Source organism: Lissotriton helveticus, chromosome 8 (assembly GCF_964261635.1).
Source record: "Lissotriton helveticus chromosome 8, aLisHel1.1, whole genome shotgun sequence".
Lineage (NCBI taxonomy): Eukaryota > Metazoa > Chordata > Amphibia > Caudata > Salamandridae > Lissotriton > Lissotriton helveticus.
In genome coordinates, this window is record NC_136069.1 from 1,289,899,922 (window position 1) to 1,289,920,996 (window position 21,075).

At 42.7% G+C, this 21,075-nt stretch overlaps 1 protein-coding gene across 1 annotated transcript in view; it reads left to right on the forward strand.

Annotated features, from left to right (window-relative positions):
- Window positions 1-21,075, forward strand: part of MYO16 (myosin XVI) — a 2,830,569-nt gene that overhangs the window by 954,513 nt on the left and 1,854,981 nt on the right. The window contains exon 10 of the mRNA XM_078658257.1: window positions 6,178-6,328. Within this exon, the coding sequence (XP_078514383.1) occupies window positions 6,178-6,328 (151 nt within the window). The remainder of the gene's footprint in view (window positions 1-6,177; window positions 6,329-21,075) is intronic.

Genomic DNA, 21,075 nt, shown 5'->3' on the forward strand with positions numbered 1-21,075 from the left:
TGATAGATAAAATGGGAGCTGCAAAGTATTTTCATTGTGGATTCACAAGGAGGCTGGGCTGAGCACCACTATGTGCCCGCGGATTTTCGCATGTGGAAAAAGCACTTTCGGGCAATTTCTTGCTAATCAGGGGCCCCTAATGGACCTACATTTCACCCATGGGGTTGGGGTACCTCTATTCTGACCCCTTCTATTATATTGCAAGTTGTTTGTTGAGGTCCAAGGACTGTGTCCTGATAGATAAAATAAGAGCCATAATGTCATTTTTTCAATGGGGTGGATCTGCAAATCTGTCGCAGATTCACACCGGTTGCTGCGATGAGCACCGCAATGGATCCACAAGAAAAAACATTTAAGGCGATTTCTTGTAGTTCTATTTTGAGTCCCTGGGACCGTGTCCCAATAGATAAAATGGCTTACGCAATTTCCCTTTGAGGCTGGTCAATCATTGCATTGCTGGTGGCATGTGGATTTGATGGATTTGTATCCCTAGACATCTATATTTCTTTTTTCCTTACTAACTTCTAAACTCTTGTACAGATTTACACTAAATTACTAAAAAGAGATTTTTCTGTACAAAGATCTAGCTTTCTGCCGAATTTGGTGTAATTCCGATTAGCGGTTTGGGCTGCAGACGTGTTCAAAATCCTTATGGGAAATTACTTAGGGAAAACACATTTTTGGAACCCCCTTTTTCTCCGCCCCACATGACAAATCACTCCAAAACATTCCAGACAGCAGCTGAAGTTATTGGAATACTACCTTGGAAAATCAAGTGAATATTTGTCAATTGGAATCAAAATTATTAGGAAAACAAAAAACACTTGGTCTATGGAAACTAGGTGAGTGGGTGTGTGAGTAACTGTTTGGGTCTGTGAGTAGCTGTGTGTGTCTGTGAGTTGGTGTGTGAGTGGTTATGTGGGTGTGTGAGTGGCTATGTGGGTCTGTGAATGGGTGTGTAAGTGGTTGCATGGTTGTGTATATGGATTTATAGGTCTCTGAGTGGCTGTGAGATTGATTCTGTGGGTCTGTGAATGAGTTATGTGGGTGTGTGAGTGGTTACATGGATTTTAAGTGGGAGTGTGATGGCTGTGTGGGTTTGTGAGTGGTTGTGGGAGTGTCTGTATAGCTCAATGAGTGGGTATGTGAGTGGCTGTGTATGTCTGTGAGTGGATGTGTGAGTGGCTGTGTGGGTCTGTGAGTGGCTGTATAGTTCTGTGAGTGGGTATATGAGTGCCTGTATTGGTCTATGAGTGGGTGTATGGATGTGTGAGTGGGTATATGAGTGGTTGTGCGAGTTTGAGACAGAGGGTATAAACGGGTCTGCGAGTGTATGTATTTTTTCCCAATGGGTTGGATCCGCAACTCCATCATGGATTCACACAGGTGGCCATGCTGAGCATCACAATGGATCTGCGGATCCTTGTTAGTGAAAAAAAACATTTTGGGTCAATTTCTTACCCATCAGGGGCCCCTCATGGACACCTTCATTGCACTAATAGGGCCAGGGTACCAATACCCTGACCCATTCTATTACGTTGCAATTCTATGTTGAGGCTACAGGAACGATAAAATGGTGGCTGCAAAGTATTTGATTTTTCCATTGGAGTGGATTTGCGAATCCGTCCTAGATTCACACTGGGTGACACTGAGCACTGTGATGGACCCGCAGATCCTCGCAGATGGAAAAACATTTTGGGGCACTTTCTTGCCTTATCAGGAGTCCCTCATAGACCCCTACATTGCACCCATGGGGTCAGGGGACCCTCTTGTATTACATTCTATTCTATTACTTTACAATTCTAATTTGAGGCCTCTGGACTTTTCTCCCAATTGATAAAATGGCAGCTGCCACTTCATTGTCAGGTGTCAGCCAACTAATCATGCCATTGCTGGTGGTGCGTGGATCTGCGGATCCTTATCCTTAGATTTTTTTATTTCTTTTTACTTTAATAACTTCAAAAATACTGAACAAATGTACACCAAATTACAAAAAGAGATCTTTCTGGACCAAGAACTTACTTTTGGCCAAATTTGGAGTAATTCCCCTTTTTGGTTCAACTGCTGTGATGAAAATTCCGGGGTGATCCGTCAAGCAGGGGCCGAGAAAAAAAGGGGGTTGCAAAACACATTTTCGCCATGTTATGTCTATGGCAATTTTTCATTTTTTGAACATGACTACAGCCAGAATTGCTAAACAGAATTACACCAAATTTAGCAGTAATCTAGATGTTGTTCCAGAAAGCGTTCTTTCTGTTATTTGGTGCAAATGCGTTGATATTTTCAGCGATATTTAAGTTTAAAAAATATAGCTATCTGGGGACACCAGTCCTTGCAGTGAACTTGTGGATCCTGCTGAAATATGATTGGCTGCTAACACTTCAACCTGGAAGTGTTCCCAGCCATCTGGTGACTGGCTTGAAACTGAGTCCCAGAAAAAACTTTCAAACAAAAGGGGGCAGGGCAGGAGTACCCGGGTCCCCATGAATTGCTCCTGGGCTCCCTCTGGGACCCCACAGTCCTTAAAAAGCATTTTTTTTAAAGGTATTTCGCAGGAGTCGTGTAGGATCTGCGTCTCCCGCCCCCCCCCCCCCAAAAAAACGAAGCGCAGGCTTCTCTGCTTCATTTATATTTAGCCCCCGCATGGGCCAAACCCTTGGGGCAAGTTTAGCCTTAAAATAAGGAGGGGGTGCAAATGCCACCCTCCTTGGACTTAAAGAAGCCCGGGGGACCGCCATCTCCCCGGGGAAGTCATTACCATATGCGGGGAGATGTAAAACAATAGCGGGCCGTGCAGACCCACCCCCAGAAGCGGTCCCCTCCTCGGGACTTTGGATAAAATTCATTTGGGGAGCCACATGGCCGCCCTGCTGCCCAGGGGATCTTCTCATCCCTGGGGCACTATCCACTATCAAATGCGGGGGCCCGTGCGCCTCCACGCAGCACTATGGACCGCCACATCCCCGGGGATAAAGAAGAGGGTCCGTCAGGCCCGGATTGGCCGTAGCGGGCACCGGGCAATCCCCCAGTGGGCCGAATGGGTGGGGGACGGTTTTGGGCCACTGGGGGGTGTTTTTGTTACAGGGCCGTTTTTGCAACATAGTTGCAAAATCGAGCAAAGAGCTCAGCGGTACCCCCAACCCCCGTGGGGGAGAGGGAAGGCGGCCAAGCAATTTGCCAGGGCCGGTTTTGGTTCTCAGTCTGGCCCAGAGGTCCTTCATGGACCCCTGGTCCCGGGCACCACTTGCTCCCTCGGGGTAATACAAAACAATGGAGGGTGGCCACGTGGTTCCCCCTGTGGAGATGTAGATGGTCCTAGGGACTGACCCCCCACCCCAGGGCCGGCTCCAGCAAAATCCCGGGGTCCCCACTCCTAGGACATTGCCATTTGCATTGGCTTGCTCCCGTCAAGCCATAGCAAACCCTGCTCAGCTTGTGACATTCTCTCACTTGCATGAAGTGGAGCAGGGTTGCTTTTGGACAGAGGGAGTTGCATGTTTATCAGCTCCCTCTGTCCAAAAGCAATGTCGGATCCTACAGTACACAGGGAGCCGGCAGAGACCGTGGGGCCTTCAGGCTCACCCTGCGGTCCCCAAGGTGAGTAACTGAGTGCAATGTGTGTGTCGAGGGCACCCATTATTGTAACCCGTTATTGTAACTGAGTACCCAAGAGATGATGTCCCCGGTGCCAAAATCAGCCCAGTAGGGAGGCAGCACAGCCCCCCTCCCTTTAAAAAAAATAATTACAATAGAAAGCAAGCATTTGCAGTGCAATCGTACTTGCCTTTGGGACCTTCTATGTATTTAGATATGCACATCAGCCTGGTTGCTGAAACATCTACTGTTCTTTAACATGGAGGGAAAGTAAGCACCGAACTATGTGACACGCCAGGTATGGGAACACATGGAGAGAAATATTGCTTATCAGTTGGAAATGGTAGAGTCCAAAGCTCTGTTTTTAATATAAAATCCGGGCATTCAGTGGTCATATCACTGAAAATACAAGATGTGAAAAAAATATTATTGTCTACGGGAGCTCGTGGAAGACAACTTCTGTGGAATGGAATCTAGAGACTGCTAAAGTGATTCTGGTATTTTACTGACCTCTGCTGGTCGTTTTCTATCAAGAAAGTTAAATAGAGGCAGTTTTCAGAAAAATAGAAAAAAGAAAGTCCCTCAGCAGCAAGCAATTCTGGTATTTTACTGACCTCTACTGGTCGTTTTCTATTAAGACAGTTAAATAGAGGCAGTTGAACAGAAATAAAAATCACTAAGGGAAAGCAGACAAGTCCTAGGGCAGATCTCCAGAGCCCACAAACTACATACACATATAAGTATATAGTAAAGTATATACAAGACGTCTCGAATGCTCGACATAAAGAGGCGCAGGCCCCAGGGAATGGGGACCCCGAGGCTGAAATCAGCCGGGGGGGGGAACCAAACCTCCTACCTTAAAAAAAGAAGAAAAGAAAGGAAAAAATCCTCTGGCAAGTTGCCAGGAGCCACGCCACCTTCACCACTACTCTGGAAATGCGTCTCCTGGAGCACTGCAGGTTGGGGGATTAAGTCCCCTTGGGTCCAGAGGGTCCTTGGGGGCCAACAAGCCCTCTGACAACGTCTCAGCAATATAGCTGTTTGGGACTTAAGGTAATGGTAAGAGGTAAGAGATGGGGTAGTTGTCCCCCAAGTAGCCTCAAGAGCCAAGGGGACTTCATCCGCCAACTATAAACCCGGCTGGATTATGCCAATGCTCTTTATACTGGCAATCCGGGCTACTTGTTGAAGAAGCTTCTGCCAAACTTCTCCATGACATCTTTGTAGAAGTAGTGTGAGACAACATCTACTCTCACTTCACTGGCTTCCTGTGGCAGAACGGGCTAAGTTTAAATCCTTAGTTATTTCCCACTGCTCACTCCACGGATGTGGCTCTACCTACCTGCAAAAATGGTTCTCCTTCTATGCACCTTTGAGACAATTGTGCTCTACGTCTCAACTTTTAGCCCATGTCCCCCGCTTTAAATGCCAGAGGCTAGGTGGCTGCTCCCTCGCCCTCAAAGCTGCCGTGGAATGAAATGCTCTTCCTTTTTCTCTACGGAACACTCAGGACCCAGTTGGTTTTTAAGAAGAATCTGAAAACGTACCTCTTTGTTTAAATGTCAGGCCCCCACCCCACCGACCTATACTGCCTTTCACAGACACAGTTACACATCCATATACCACTGACACATCCACTCACTCACTGTCACAGCCATACACACTCACCCACCCATACAGCCCTTCACACATGTACTCACTAAACTCACTACTCACTAAACCATACAGCTACTGACTCACTTATCCATACAGGCAGTCACACACATCCTCACCCGCCCACACAGACACTCAGACAACCATAGAGGCACTCAGACAACCAATCACTCACCCATACTGAAACTCACATACCCACTCACACACCCAAACAGCCACTTGGACACCAACTGACAGACTGATATTGACATTCACACAACCAGTCACTCACCCATACATTCGCCTTCTTCAGCTTTTAAATCTGTACTGGAACCGATAGCACTTGTTTTTTTACTATTCAGTTTGTTTTAAGGTATGCTTCATGTCTATGTTTATAGTATTATCAATTTTGCGAAATAAATATTCAAACAACAAATAATTACATAATCAGTTTCCAAACGACACACCGATTTGCCTACCTTATCTAATTAGTAAACACTCATAAATTTTCTGCTTGAGTTCTTTCATAATTTTTTACAGCTGACTTGCATCAAAGGTAATTTTAAATCAAAGTGTCTAGCCAGGAGCGTACTGTTTGGCCACAAAATCGCTGATCTATAAGAACAGCTCCTATTAATTTATGTAGCCCCGGTAGCATGCATTTAAACTTCCTCGGACACGGCTGTGCATCAGGAAGGTGAGGTAAGGCTGCAGTCTTCCGTTTTCACCAGCAGGAGACAGCAAAGTGTGAAATATTGCACTGTAACAGCAAAAGCACCAGGAACAAGTTTTTTTGTCCATTGTATTTCCTACATAGTGCCTGTCCTAGAAAAAGGATGTGCCACCTTATGCACCTATGATTATACAATCAGAAAACTGCAGCTGTTGTTTGCTGAGAGCATCCGCCTGCTGTTTGCGCAGTCTAATCAAAGCAACAATTATTTCTTACAGCAGCCCGTTGGCATTACCCATTGCAAAGCAAGATAGTCTGCTGGAGAAGGACACCATGTTCAAAGACTCAGGGAAACCTTTGCACAAGCAACACTCTCAAGAGAACAACTCGGAGAACATGGCCGCCAACCTAACTGCCAAACTTGAACAGGTGTGTGCCCTACTCTCAGAATGACATCTCTGCCTTGAATATGAAATGTTCAAATAACGTGACCTTTTCTGAAAAGGCCTGAGGCTACTTTCTGAAGAGCATAAGTTTGTTGTAACTTTTCTGCAGTGCCTGGACCATTGAGATATGAAATCGAATAATGTGTAGCCACTACAGTCAGAAAAGTAACTTCTGTCTGTTGATAATGTTTATGTTACATTGTGAAATTGCCCTGTACATCACAGACAACGGTGACTCCTGTCTTATGGTCCTTCTTGACTTCTCAGCAGTGTTAGATACCATCAATCTGCAGTCCAATTGATCACTCTCCATGTTAACTTGGGCATCAATGGCACATTGCATAAGTGTGTATCCTCCTTTCTAACTAATAGGCAGTCATACATTCATAGGAATGCTCGAAATCCCTGACACTCCCGTCAAATACGGAGTCTCTTGTTGCACCGTGCCCAGAATGCCACGAAAACAAGTCATCTCTTACTGTTTTTAAAGGTCAACCAAGACAAGAATATATGGAGGACATCAGGGTCATGAATCACAAGAAAACTGGCAACATCTAACACTCAGAAGATATACAGAAGGGAAAATTGAGCACTATCATTAGCTTTTGATTCTATTCCCTACATGACCTACCCTTCATTACAAGTAACTAGAAATCTACCCCTCGGAGAGCTGAATTACATAAGCCACATACCTGAACCAAGGTTTAATGCAGCTCCAGGTAACACACTACTTACATCATACTGGACTGTATCTAGGAAAGATGTTGAGTGTCCTAGAAAACACTGCCCCAGGATGATCAGTTCTCTCTGCCCATTGTACAATGGAGGGTACACTTCTGTAGTTACTCTGATAGGTTCAAAAAGTGTGTGAGAAGGTGTTCTTTTTCTCATGATGTGGTGAGATAAGATTTTTGACAGTTCGTGGGCATGTTCATCACTAATAAACACGTACCCGACATATACCACGTACATAGGCACACTGTCGTAATAAATGTGAAAAATAACCTAAATTACAATATGCCAAAAGCAAGATTTACCCTTCAGGCATTGTGGGTCTCTAGACAATTTGTCAGAGGTCACAAGTCACAAATAAAGACACAACTGCAAACAACGATAAGGATAAGCAGCTCGACCAAGAAATGTGAAGTGGATATGCTAAATAAACAAGCATGACGCAAAACCTCATACATACTCCGACAACAAAAACAGTGTGCTGAGTTCCAGAAACTGGTTTTACTGTTGATTGCACGGGCATGGTAGAGCTGATCTTAAGTACCAGTCAGCTGCCTGACACATTGCAATTAGCTGGAGCGCTACACTGCTGAGCAGTCAAATGGCAATTGTTGAACAGTCACCATTATGAGTTACAATACAAGATTTAGGGGAAACTAGACGTTATCACAGTGTAATAAATTGACATATGCAGTGATATTCTTATCAGTGTTTGCAGATCTTCATATTTGTGATAGATTTTAAAATGTTGTTTTATTAAATTCATTAGATACTGTTTACAAATAAAAAACAGAAAAACTTGTATCCAATGAAGATTAAAACTCAAATGTTTCCATCCTCTTCGACAGAAAATCTTACCCATATTCAAATAAAATCAAATCAAGCTTTATTCGATCATATACATATAATCATAAAAGCAGACATCAAATTCTAAAAAATAAATAAGTCACAGTATAAAGATACAGGTCGAAAAAGGATAATAAAGCAATACATTTTAAAATATTTAAACAAATAAATTTAAAAGGAGAAAAAACCCATCAGGGTTCAAAAGACATACTTTTCCTCAGCCACACAGCTTTCTTCAGGAAACTAGAAACCCTCCAAGCCACAAATTCATTCTCTAGGTATTGCAGTCGCACGAGGGCTGGACGACACTGCCTTAGGCCAAAGAATCTTAAAATGGGAAGTATCCAAAATGTCCTTAGTTCATTAAAAAACGTACAAAAGAAAAGTAAGTGGATGGTAGACTGTGAAGTCACACAAACACCGAGGGAGTTCTCTTGACCAATCATTCATTAACGGAATAGACAAATTTCTATGGACTATTCCTAGTCAAAATCTTGTTAATAACATTCTATCATGGCCTTTAGGAACAAAATTTATATACGGTTCCATGGCAAAGGTTGTAAGCCTTAGCTGATGATAAATGACTGTCGGTTTGGGGACTTCAACCGCCAATCTGGCAGATCCCAGTATATCCAAACAGTCTTTCTTCAGAGATTTCCTTGATATTTGAGTCATTAAATTCGGGTATAAATAATACTAAGGATGACCAAAGTCTTTAACGAACTGAAATATATACCTGAGCCAAGGAATTTTCAATGCTCCATCTAGCTTCATGCAATCATGCAGGATGTCACGATTTAATTGAGTCTGTTCGCTAACCCAAATTCTGTGCCAGAGAAGTATGGGCTCAAGTTTAATAAGATCCGTAATATACAAAAGGCCCAACTCCTCATGGCAAACAAAAGAAGACGTACCAGGTGGAACATTAAGAATATAACGAAGAAAGACATTTTCTATTGTTTGCAAAGATGAGGGATTGGAAATGCCCCAGACCCCAGCCCCATATACCGCAGCAGAAATACACTGTGCCTTGTATATATGTATGAATTCATTGGGGGGGTTCCTCCCTAATTTCTTAGTAAAGGTAGCCAAGGCACTGGTGGACCTATTAAAAGACAATTTTTTCAGGGCGATTGCTTGGGTCCAAGTATCGTTATAACTGAAAAGGACACCAAGATATGAGCAGGCCCTTGTGGTAGCTAGGTTAATTCCTTCCTAAAATATGTCTCGACCAGTGGTGCTCTGGGACCCAGAAACACAGTTCATTGTGAAGGTCTTGGAGAGATTTATTTTTAATCCCAGGTCTCCCATAAAAGCACTAAAACTGGTCAGGGCGTTTTGTAGACCATTACCTGTTTGCGCCATAAGAACCGCATCGTCGGCATAAAGGATAGCAGGAATTCCTCTCCCACCGACTTGCGGAAAATCCGAGCCACCCTTAAGAAGTGCGTCAGCCATACCATTTATATATCAATTAAAAAGAAAAGGGGCCAACACACAGCCCTGGCGTACCCCACTTCTGACAGGAAATCCCGAAGTACATTGCCCCTTCGTCCCAAATCTAACGCTAGCTGAAGCTCTCTCATAGAAGCGATGCAGGAAAGCGATTAAGCCATGATCCACTCCAAGATCAACGAGTGTCTCCATAGTTTCCCATTTTTTGCTTGCGTATATTTCCCGACGATCATAGCCAAGTTAAGACTTTGTTCAAGGGTACCCGGGCCCTCCCGGAACCCATACTGCAGGTCAGATAGAACATTGGATTCTGTTGCACAATCCTGTAGCCATTGCAAGATGACACAACCTACCACCTTTACCATAGAATCAAGTAGGGAGATTGGTCTATAGCATACAGGATCTTGCGATCTCCCTTCTTGAAAATTGGTACAATGATTGATTCAGACCACGTTTTAGGAAAGGTGGAACAGTCGCTGGCATTAATCAGCTGTGTTAAAAGAGGGGCCCATAATGAAACGTTTGACTTAAACAGGTCAACTGGGACCCCATTGGGACCAGGGGCCTTGCCCCCCTTGCTTCGCTCAAGGGCTAAAATTGTTTCATCCAGGGTAACGTGTAGGTTGCCCTTATATGTACACGGAGACTGCGGAAGTGAATACTCGTTAAGGGGTGGACCATTATATAAGGCAGAGTAATGGCTTATCCAGTCCGTTTCTGAAATAGCCATTTCAATGGTAGGTCTCCCGTCCCCTATCAAGGGTGGAGTTCTTAAGATTTTCCAAAAAGCCGCAGAGTCCTTTCTTTTGGGCGGCCTCATGTAACTTCCCCCACGCTTCCTCCCTCAATGATCTCTTTCTGTCAGCCATTGCCTTCCTATAGATGGCTCTAGCCCTCCTTACCTCCCTTTGGGATCTAGGTTGTTTATGAAGTTCCAGTTTAAGATTGGAATACGCTTTAGAACAGACGCTGTTAAACCAACCAGATATTTTAGGGGCAGAACCACATTGGGCAGACCCATATTCAATTAAGTGCAGTCTATCACAATGAATACAACAATCTTGGTTGCATCACACTTAGTACACTTCAATGCTAATTGTTTCTATTTTGGGAAAATGTCTATGTCAAAATCTGCAACCAGTCCATATTGGAACACTGTTGTGATCTCACTGAATAATGGAGTTACATGTTAACACAGTGGTACAGGATGACATCATTCATTAAAAAAATTACAGTCCATCCTGTTAAAAAATGTACTTTTTTCAGTCAGATGGTTACTGCCAAATCAAGTATGAATATCAAGAAAATAATAAATAGATAGCAAAATAAAAATTGTAACTTCGTCATGAAACCTAATAAGGCACTGTTGAGAAAGCGAGTCTAATTTTTTCAAAACCTCCCACCAACAATTGCATAAACAACCATAACCCAGCATTACAATAATATTACACTGACATCATATGTTTACAGAATCACTCACATGTAGCACATCATTACAGAGTTCTACATATCTTCTTAAAATGACCAAGACAAGAAAAAACACACAGACTGAAAATATTATGCAACTAAATCTCTATATTAAAGTCATAGAGATATAAAGATATAACCAACCTACAAATATTCAGGTGGGTATGGACCAACTCAAAGTTACGAGTATCAAGGCGGAGAAGCAAAACAATCATGGCATGCAGTTTTTGCCATAGATGTCCTAGTGGATAATATAGATTGGTGACTACTACCTTAAATTAAAAGGCTAATTACCTATTTGAGGTATGCTGTATATACCTTATTTAAAAACAAAACAAATGAGTGGGTGAAAATTGGTTGCAAACATACTTGCATTGAAGGCCCCGCCTAAGATAGAGAATTTAATGAACTGGGAAACATCCTGAAAGTACCAACTCTGGAACGTATCAAATGTGTAAACAGGTTTCATAAGATCATTATTTGCTGGTGCAGTTCTTGTGTGATATATTTTAAACCTCTGAATAGCATCTCCTCTCTCATCTTCCTGGCTTCTCTCAGATACATTGTGTCTTCTTCTATGACCCTGCTTTCCAGGTTTGAAAGCACACAGAAGACAACAGAGTCCTCTTTTCATTTGTGGAAAAATAGTTTCCTTCAAACATTTGGATATGAAAGACAGAGGGTTACGTGTTTTAGGCTACATTTTAATATCTTTTTGTATCTACAAATAAGAGCCTTCAGAGGGAAGTCTTTAGATTTTTGAGAACTCTCAAGGATAAACATTCACCATTTTTGTGGATATGAAGCATTCTCAGATAAGCCAAAGTTTGCTCTAACATTTAATAGACGTCCCTACCAATTTCAGTTGAACTTTTTTCCAACTCCTATCTGGTTTTCAGAATAAAGAGGAAAGCCCTGATTTCAAGGGAATTTTTGCTGGGGGCACAATGAGTAACCCTAGCTCTTTGAACTCTCTTGCCAGTTTGTCCCTATATTTTGCTTGATGTGTTATTGCAATATGTTTTTATGAGATTCAATCCATCAAATCACATGTTTCTGATATCTTTTTAATGCTGTATATTTGCTGGCCTTTGCGTATGCATTCCATTATTCTTTTATAGGATAGATGTATTTCCAACACTGCTGTGGACAAGCACTTTGGCATTGTCAATTACCTTTTGCACAACGCCCCTTCACACATACAGTAGATGCTTACAGTTCCATCAAGATCCCAAAGATCAGCCCCATAAACTCAGATTGCCCTCTTTTCCCTGTATGATTTTATCAGTTTGAAGAAGGAATTAGTGCACATTTCCTGACAAATCTGAGGATGGCATTCTTTTGACATCTGGATGTCTAGATAGGAGAAGGTGTTTTTATTTTGGATGCCTGATTTATTTTACCATGGGACCATCCTAAAACCATAATGCTGCACATTGATATCTTGACCAAGAGATGATTTTCATTGCCATAATAGTTTTTTTGCTGCAGCAAAAATTGATTGACGGAATGCTGAATAAGTCAAACATTCTCCCCTAGTCAAGAGATCTGGGTTAAATCCATTGCTTTTTGCTCACTATGCCACCCCAGTTTGACCCCGGCCATATTCAAATCAGCCTTGACTATGCTCCTCATGGGAACAGTCCAGCCCGAACTGGCAAGCCAGGTCCTCCCTGGACCAGAAATAAGCATCCTGGGACAGCTTTTGGGGTATGTCACTCCTCATCAGCCAGGCTAGCTTGAATCCAGTGGCACAGCGAGCAAGGGAACCATGTCTAGGCATAACCATTTCACTTAGAATAAAAAGTGATACAGCAACAAATGATGGATGGAATGCTGTATAAATCAGACATTCTCCCCTAGTCAAAAGAGCTGGGTTAAATCCATTGTTCTTTTGCTCACTACGCTACCCCATTTTGAACCTAGCCATATGCAAATCAGACTTGACTCTGCTCCTCCTGGGAACAACCCAGCCTGAACTGCCAAGCCTGGTCCTCCCTGGACCGGAAACAAGCATCCTGGGACCGATTTTGGGATATATCACCCCTCATCAGCCAGGCTTGCTTGAATCCAGTGGCACAATGAGCACATGGTGCGAGGGCGTACGTTTTTTTTTCCTCTTCTCAGTCTCTTTTGGTCAATAAAAATGCTTTATAAGAAATGTTATAGATACATGTTAGAAATTGGGTTGACTGGGGTGTGAGCCCTGGTCAAGCAGTAACCACAATCCTAGTCCAGGTAAACCACCAGCAATCCCCAAATTAACCTGTGCTCACCGCTTGGCAAAGAGCAGTCAGGGATAACTTGCAGGCAATGTGTAATGTATTTGTGAAACACTTCAAACATTAAAGCAGTGAAAACACCACACAATGGAGTGCAGGCCTGATACAGAGACCCAGTTAGGCCCGTTGAACAAAAGTACCTCAATCTGAGGTTGCAGAGCTTTACACGGGACCAGGTTTGAGATGTGGCATGCAGCAGAGGCGATGCACTGGTTTGGAGGTGCGCCAAGGCTTTGGTGTGAGATCCTGATGCGTTGACATTGAGTTTCGTGTCAACAGGGCTTGTGATGTGAACACCGCTATTGAGGATGTGTTGTGCAGTTGAACCGATGCGTCGGCTCCGATTATCGGGAAAGCTGTGATGTGGAGTTTTGGCATCATTATTGAGGCTGGCATTGACAGGTATGTGAGGGCCTTGTGCCTGGAACAGCATTGCGCAGCGGTGGTTGTGAAGGTGAAGCATTGAGTTTGAACCACAAAGCAGCGGTGATGCGGCGGTGTCGATCCATTCAGGAGCGGTAATGTGCCATCTACAAACCGCGCAGCAGCAGCGATGCATCAGTTTGGCAGAGGATGCATTGGTTCTGCTGGAGAAAACACTTTAGGCCCACTTCCAAGGGTCCAGGACTGGGGTGGCTCCACTTGGCAGGGCCGACTCAGGAGATGGCAGCATCCAGGGGCAGAAGCAGGGTGGTTGGAACTCTTTTATATCCCTAAGACTTCAGATCAGGAGGCCAGGCAACTAGCCCTTGGAGTCACTCTGGTTCTGGGTTCAAGTGATGCAGGTCCTGTCCTTCTCACCAAGGCAAGGAGGCAGCAGGGCAGCACAGCTGGGCAGCAGGTTAGCAGTTCTTCCAGAGCAGCAGTGCAGCAGAGTGGCAGTTCAGCAGCACAGACATCCTTATTCCTGGTAGAGTATCCATAGGTCCAGCAGTGTACTGCAGTGATGGTGTCTGATGTCCAGTACTTATACCCAGTAGTGCCTTTGAAGTGTGGAAACTTCAAAGACAAGCCTTTGAAGTGCACAGATGTCCTGCCCTTCCTGTCCTGGCTCCAGACTCAATACTGGGGGGGGGTATGCAGCCCTCTGTGTGGGGACAGGACACCGCCTATTCAGGTTTGTGAACTTCCCAGCTCCTCCATCCCATCCTGCCAGGATGGTCTATCAAGTCACATCTAAGCTACCATTATGTGTGGCTGTCTGGGAAGGATAAACAAAGCCAAGCTGTCACCCACCCCAGACATGTGATCAGAGACAGGCATCAGGCACCAAAAGGCTTAGAAAGAAAATTGTACTTCAAAGTGCTAGAATGCACACTATAGTTTCAGAAATCTTCTGTTTTATGATGCTCTGAGTCCATGAATAGGTGTGCAACCCTTGAACACGCTCCATTTGTCCATGTGAATAAAGCTGGAGCCTCATCAGATCCTCCAGACCCAAGGTACACAGGCAGCACAAATATGAATTGATATGATCAACAAGTTCCACTAATTTCTTCCGTTTTAATCCTTTTTAATCCATGGTTAATCATTTTTTAGTCTCTGCATTTTCTTAATTCCATATTTCAACATGTAAGTAACAGAGATGCTTGTCCAGTCTTTTCTCAAGACACATGGGGGTTTACCATTACTCATAACTCAGCATAGAATATATGGACCCAATTCAATTTTTCAGAAGTAACTATGATGAAAAAGTCTAAAAGATCACATGAGAACCAACAGTGACCAACAACATATTCAATCAAACTCGTGAATGAATTGTATCACTGCATGTAAAACGTTATACTAATCAAAATTATAAAATAAACCCTACGTAATTGGTGCGAAGTGATGAAACAACAAAGATCGTATCAATTAATGTTCGTTGGCTGTACATCTTGGGTCTGGGGTACATGACGAGGTTCCAGCATTTTTCACATAATGCAAGAAAATCGCAACTTTTAAAAAGTGGCATTTTCAAAATTGCAATTTACAATCCAACCTAACCATAAGTTAAGATTTTAAATTGTGATTCCAGAGACACCAAACCTGAAGAGGTTATCTGTTCTCATTTAGAAATTACACTTTTAAAATGAATTAAGGCAACTCCAATGGTATCCAATGGGAGAGAAGGCATTGTAATAGTGAAACACGAACTTAAGAGTTTACCACTACCAGGACATATAAAACATAAATATACATGTACTGCTTTTTAAATACATTTCACCCTGCCATTTGGGATTCCAGGGCCTAACCTAGGCATGACTTTTATGTATTAAAAGGGAAGATTTGGGCCTGGCGGAAGGCATAATTGCCAGGTCGACATGGCAGTTTAAAACTGCACACACAGGCTCTGCAATGGCAGGCCTGTGCCAAGTATACAAAGCTATTTAAGTGGTTGGCACAATCAGTGCTGCAGGTCTACGAGTAGCATTTCATTTACAGGCCCTTTGCACAGGTAGTTCACATTAATAGGGACTTATAATTAAATTAAATATGCCAATTGTGGATATGCCAATCAAGCCATGTTTAGGGGAGTGGGCGCAAGCACGTTAGCACTGTTTAGCAGTGGTAAAGTGCACAGAGTCCTAAGGCCAGCAGTAGCAAAAAATCAGCAAAATTGGAGGCAGGCAGGCAAAACCTTTGGGGGGGACCCCCTCAAGACTGTCAGGTCTACTATATGATTTATACAAAATATTTGCTTTGGAAGATGTTGCACTAGCCAGGGAACATTTTTAATGCAATGGGGTGACCACACTGTTGGTCTATAAGGAAGGAAATGATAAAGACCTAGCATAATCCACTAGATTTTTTGTCAACAAGGGGAAACAACTAATTTGTTATGTTATGTTTTGGTAAATCGATTGGTATGGCAAAGTTTATCACTTGTGAGGGTATCCTGGCGCTGAAGCAGGAAATATAGGTGGGGTCAAGCTCCTTTTTGAACAGCCAAGTCTTCAGTTTTTTGTGGACTTTGAGTAGTGAAGAAGCTGTCCTGATGTGTTGGGAAGTTCATTCCAGTTCTTGGTGGCGATAAAGAAGAAGGAGTGCCCTACTGACTTGTTTCTGTGGTTGCAAGGGACCCATGTGATGGGGAGTTGAAGTCAGCCGTGTGTCTTATGTTGTGGAGGGCTTTGAAGGTGTGGATGAGGAGCTTGTATTGGCAACATTTCTGGATGGGAAGCCAGTGCAGTTCAGTGAGGTATGGAGTGATGTGAGCACTCCTGGGGACGTCTACGATGAGTTCTGCAGAGGTGATTTGGATGGTGTGGAATCTTAGTGGGACCTGGTTGAAGATGCTGACTCAAAGTACGTTGGTATACTCTAGTCTGCTGGTTCTGAGGACCTAGGTTTCCGTGTGTCTTTTGTGTATGGTGACCCATTTAAAAATCTTTTGGAGCATTCTGAGAATGAGGCATTAGGATATGATCACAGCGTTAATCTGTTTATTATATAGTGATTTTGTCATCTAGGATTATGCTGAGGTTTCTGGTGTGGTCTGTGGGGATGGGCGTTGGATATAGTACAGATGGACACCAGGAATGGTCCCACGTGGAGCCCTTGTTTCTGAATATCAGGATCTCTGTTGTGTTTGAGTTGAGTTTAAGGCAGTTCTCTCTCATCCAACTGACCACGTTGGTAATGCAGGAGGTGAAGCTGATCCTGCTGGTGTTGTTTGTGTCAGTGAGGGAAAAGATGAGCTGTGTGTTATTGGTAACACTATCTATCATCTATCTATTCCTTAAATCTTTAACTCTCATGATGCCTTTACTGTCCACATACTTTCTCAATGCAGTTCCTGAATTAGGAACAGCTTTTACTTGTGAAGCAAGTGATAGTTCTCACAACTTTTACTTTGATAGGTCTAATTTGTTTGTATTTAATTAAAAAAAAATTGAAATCAATTAAATTGTGTTATGTCTTAACTATCTTTACCAAAAGCAGGGGGCAACTGGTCAGCCGGCTACTGGTGCTCTCATCTGCGGTAGTGCGGGGTGATTCGATGTTATACAGAACAGAGGAGGACAATTGGTGCCTGCGAGCTGGGAGAGATGTTGAAGTGCCTTTGAGAGGCTGCCCGTAAACCGGAACTTATCAAAATAAATGTCACTTACTTCAAGAAACCGCGCAAGCCCATCCTTCAATTACCATTGTAATATTGGTGACGAGGATGGCGTTACACCGGTAATTGAAGCATGGCCATACGTCTACACACCCTTCTTAAGAAACAAATTTCACTGCAGTTTCCTTGAGGTACTTTGGGGCTTGCTAAAGTTCAGAGTGACATCGTGCCGCTAGTTCAACAGTCCTGTTTTTCAGTCCCTACTGCATTTAAAACATGTCAAAATTACCTTAGAAAAAAGTTACGTTAGGTTGGGATCTTAAAAGCGTTTAACCAGGCATAAGGTCACCTGTTGCACTGTGAAGCGAAGAGAAACATGTTGGTAATGGTATGAGAGTAAGAAATTGGACTCGTGAGTTAAAGGACAACCACAAAACCTCAAAACTCATTTCTTTGTGGAACTGTAGTCCATAATTGATGGCCACCCTAAGGCATCCAGTTGGCTGGAACAAAAGGTAGGAACAGAAGAGATTCGTTGCTCTTTGACAACTCAACCACTAAACAATTATCTCAACTGCAGTGGACATTCTTTCTGTCATTCTGGTCACAAGATATTTTAAATAAGAACCAAAACAAATACAGTGGTTTGCCTCAAAATCTTTGGCAACACAACAAACCCACAACTTCAGGCTATTCTTAAGCATAAATGTGGACGTTTATATTAATTCACATCCATATTTACTACTGCACCTAGGTGAAACTGTACACTTTTTTGTTATTCATCATTTTCGAGTACAGATTTACACCTAGGTGTAGACTTGAATGTGGCACCCCTTCAAATCAGTGGTTGGAGCCTCCTACAAGAGTTTATGAGTTTAAGGTTACTACGTGTAAATTTGCAGACATACATGGAGCTCTGCACCACCTTGGCAGAGTTCTCCATAAAGGAAACTATTGGGACAATTATTAGATTTATTGTTCCTTAAAAAATATTTTATAATAGTTTAACATATAACATATGAGTACATTAATGAAAAAAAAGTTAGTATCAACCTAGAAAGAATACAATACGTTACAGCACATTTACTCATTAATGTAAATACGTATGAGATAATTAATTATCTCATCATAATAATTTAGTTTATACATATTTTTGAACCATAATTAAAAGTCCACCATCACTAACATTTCCATTTAATTTCAAGTAAATGTTGTTAAAAGTTATGTGTTGAACTAATTTAGATTATGTTTATTGTTTAAAGAAGTTTAAAGGTTGATTCATTTTTTAATTTAAGTTTATTATTACATTTTAAAACAATAAAGAAATGTATAACTATCTACAATGCTAACACTAAAAAGTATAAGTATATATTTTAAATGTTAAAATATCTTAATTAATTTAGCATTAGTTTCTACTTGTGTTTTTTTAATTTCACTTCCTCCATTGTTTTCCATGGGAGTGTGTTGTGGTCCCTTTGGTGCTAAAGTTACTCTCTGGTTGGGCTGAAGTTCATTTGAGCCTTTATTCACAACTTTAGAGCTGTAGTAACTGTAGAAAGGCAGTTTGTGATTAGCAATGGTCTAATTCTTTTGTGGTTGTGTCTTTGCTTTATCAAGCCCCCTATAAACTCCTCCTTAAATGTCTCTAGAACTCTCCCATTTATTAACAAGTATTCCTCTTTTTCCAGTTACTCTTCCTCCAGATTTTCCCAAAAAAACATATAACTATGTTTGCAGATTTCAATGCCATATTGGCAGTGCCCTCCGCACATAAAAGATAGACGAGGCAGAGGCACCGGTTTCCATTCATAGGGTTGTGAATCACATTTTTTAGTACACAAGTAGTACTATTGTAGTATTACTACTTTAAGTACTGAAATATGCAGATTGCAAACAGGCTTCATTATATTTTAGGCCAATTTTTACCATGGACCAAAAGTCATTCCTATTGGAGTCATTGAATGCACACAATGTTTGGCAGTTTTATCACTCCACTTTCACTCTCCAGTTTCATGCTTACACCAATGAAAAACCTTTTTGTATATGCCTTCCAGTGCATGAAATTCCAAAACATTCCTCCTCTCTAAAGGTATAATGCTCTACCTATCTGCATCAGATGCATAATTTTGACATTTAGGGTGGCTATTCAAGTTTCGCACTTTTCCTCTAAAATTGTTCTCTAATGTCCAACTATTAGACACATCATTTCTTGCTTTCAAATTTACATCATCTGACCTAAAATGATCGACAGTTTACTAATGTTACATGAGGAGTAATTCCTTATCCATCATTACAGGCTAGAAAGAGGTTAGAGTTTGTCACCATTCAATATTCAGTTGTTCAACATTTATAATTATGCATGTAGAAATGCCTCTGTATTGATGCAAGCAAAAAATCACAAACAGTGTCCGTACATATGGTAAAACGTATAAGACTGTCACATCTTGTCAGGTTACTTCTGCAAAGCTTTTTGAATTGCTAAAAGTTGTGAATATGCACCCATGCAATGCTGGTGACATGGGGATGCAAAATTACAGTCTAGTGTTTGAATTGGGCCCCTTGCTACAGACACAGAACAAACCAAACAAAATAACAAGCATTTGCACTAAAATAAACTTTCAGTTGTGAGTAAGGCATTTCAAATTGTAGAATTCTTATCAAACATAGTTTGATGGTAGGCACTTTCAAAATCTGAATCAATAAGAACCGTAGCATTCCCTAAGGTTGAACACATTTCTTGAAGATTCTGCAAAGAGAGGCTGCCAACCAAAACAAGCATTTGCAATGCAATAGGTCTCGCATTAGTAAAGTTTTAGCTATTGGTGTGGCATTATTTAACAATGCCAATAGCTCAAACTTTAATAATGTGAGACCTATTGCATTGCAAATGCTTGTTTTGGCATGTGGTGGTGTCTGTTCACCACTGGGGATGAGTGGCACAATTTCCTTGCTTGCAGTGGCATCAGACACTCACTGGGGGCTTGCCTGCATCACGTGTTCCCCTTCCGCTGTATGGGGCTTGGTGGCCTCCGGTTCCATTCTTTTGGCTGTAACTTGACTCTTCACAGCTCTCTTGGCTGGGGTAGCTTTGGGCTTCTTGTTGGGTTTAACAGTCTCTTGCTGGGTATAATCTGCTTGTGTTCCTCTTGCACCACTCTGGTGCAGTTGTGCATTGTCTCTGTTCCCTCTTTATTTTTATATGTGTGGATTGTACAGTGGCTTGACTTTTTAAAACGTAGCCCCGTCTGGCTGCCTCATGCGTATCAGTGGGTGCTGCCTCTACTTCCACTACGTGCCACGGCAGCCTTCTGAGTGGTGTGGGCCATTTCTTTGTAATGTGCTTGGTTGGTTTGGGTGCAGTACCACACATGACTGCAAGGTGGCATTGCTTTCACTGCAGGAGGCCACTACAGCAGCTTTCTTGAGCCTGCGAGCCTTGCCTTTGTGCAGTTTTAGAATGTTCAGTGCAGGAGGGGACCCAGTCTCACAGCTAGCAGAGTGCTGAACTTACCGAGCTCCAGGTTTAGCTGCCTCGCTAGCACACCAGCCCTCAGTGCGCTTGACTGTTATGAGCTCAGTCGCTTAGTGGCACCGCAACTGCTCCTTATCCTCTGCGGCATCCTCACTCACACTGCAGGCAGCGCGAGGGCTGGAGCTGCAGACGTGGGATCCTCCAATGCCTGGTCCTGGGACATCACTGGTATGGGACGGATGTGAGGTGGCAGTTGAGCCTCCTCAAGTGGGGTATGACTGCTTCCAGGGAGGTCCTTTATCCCCCAAACTGCGTTACATACATGAGAGCGGTGCCGCCACAAATTGCCTGCTACTGGTGCCTCAACCTCACAGCACTTCCTTGCCGGGCAACGCGATGACAGATGGCATGCAGCAGTCTATTGCCTCTGTTCT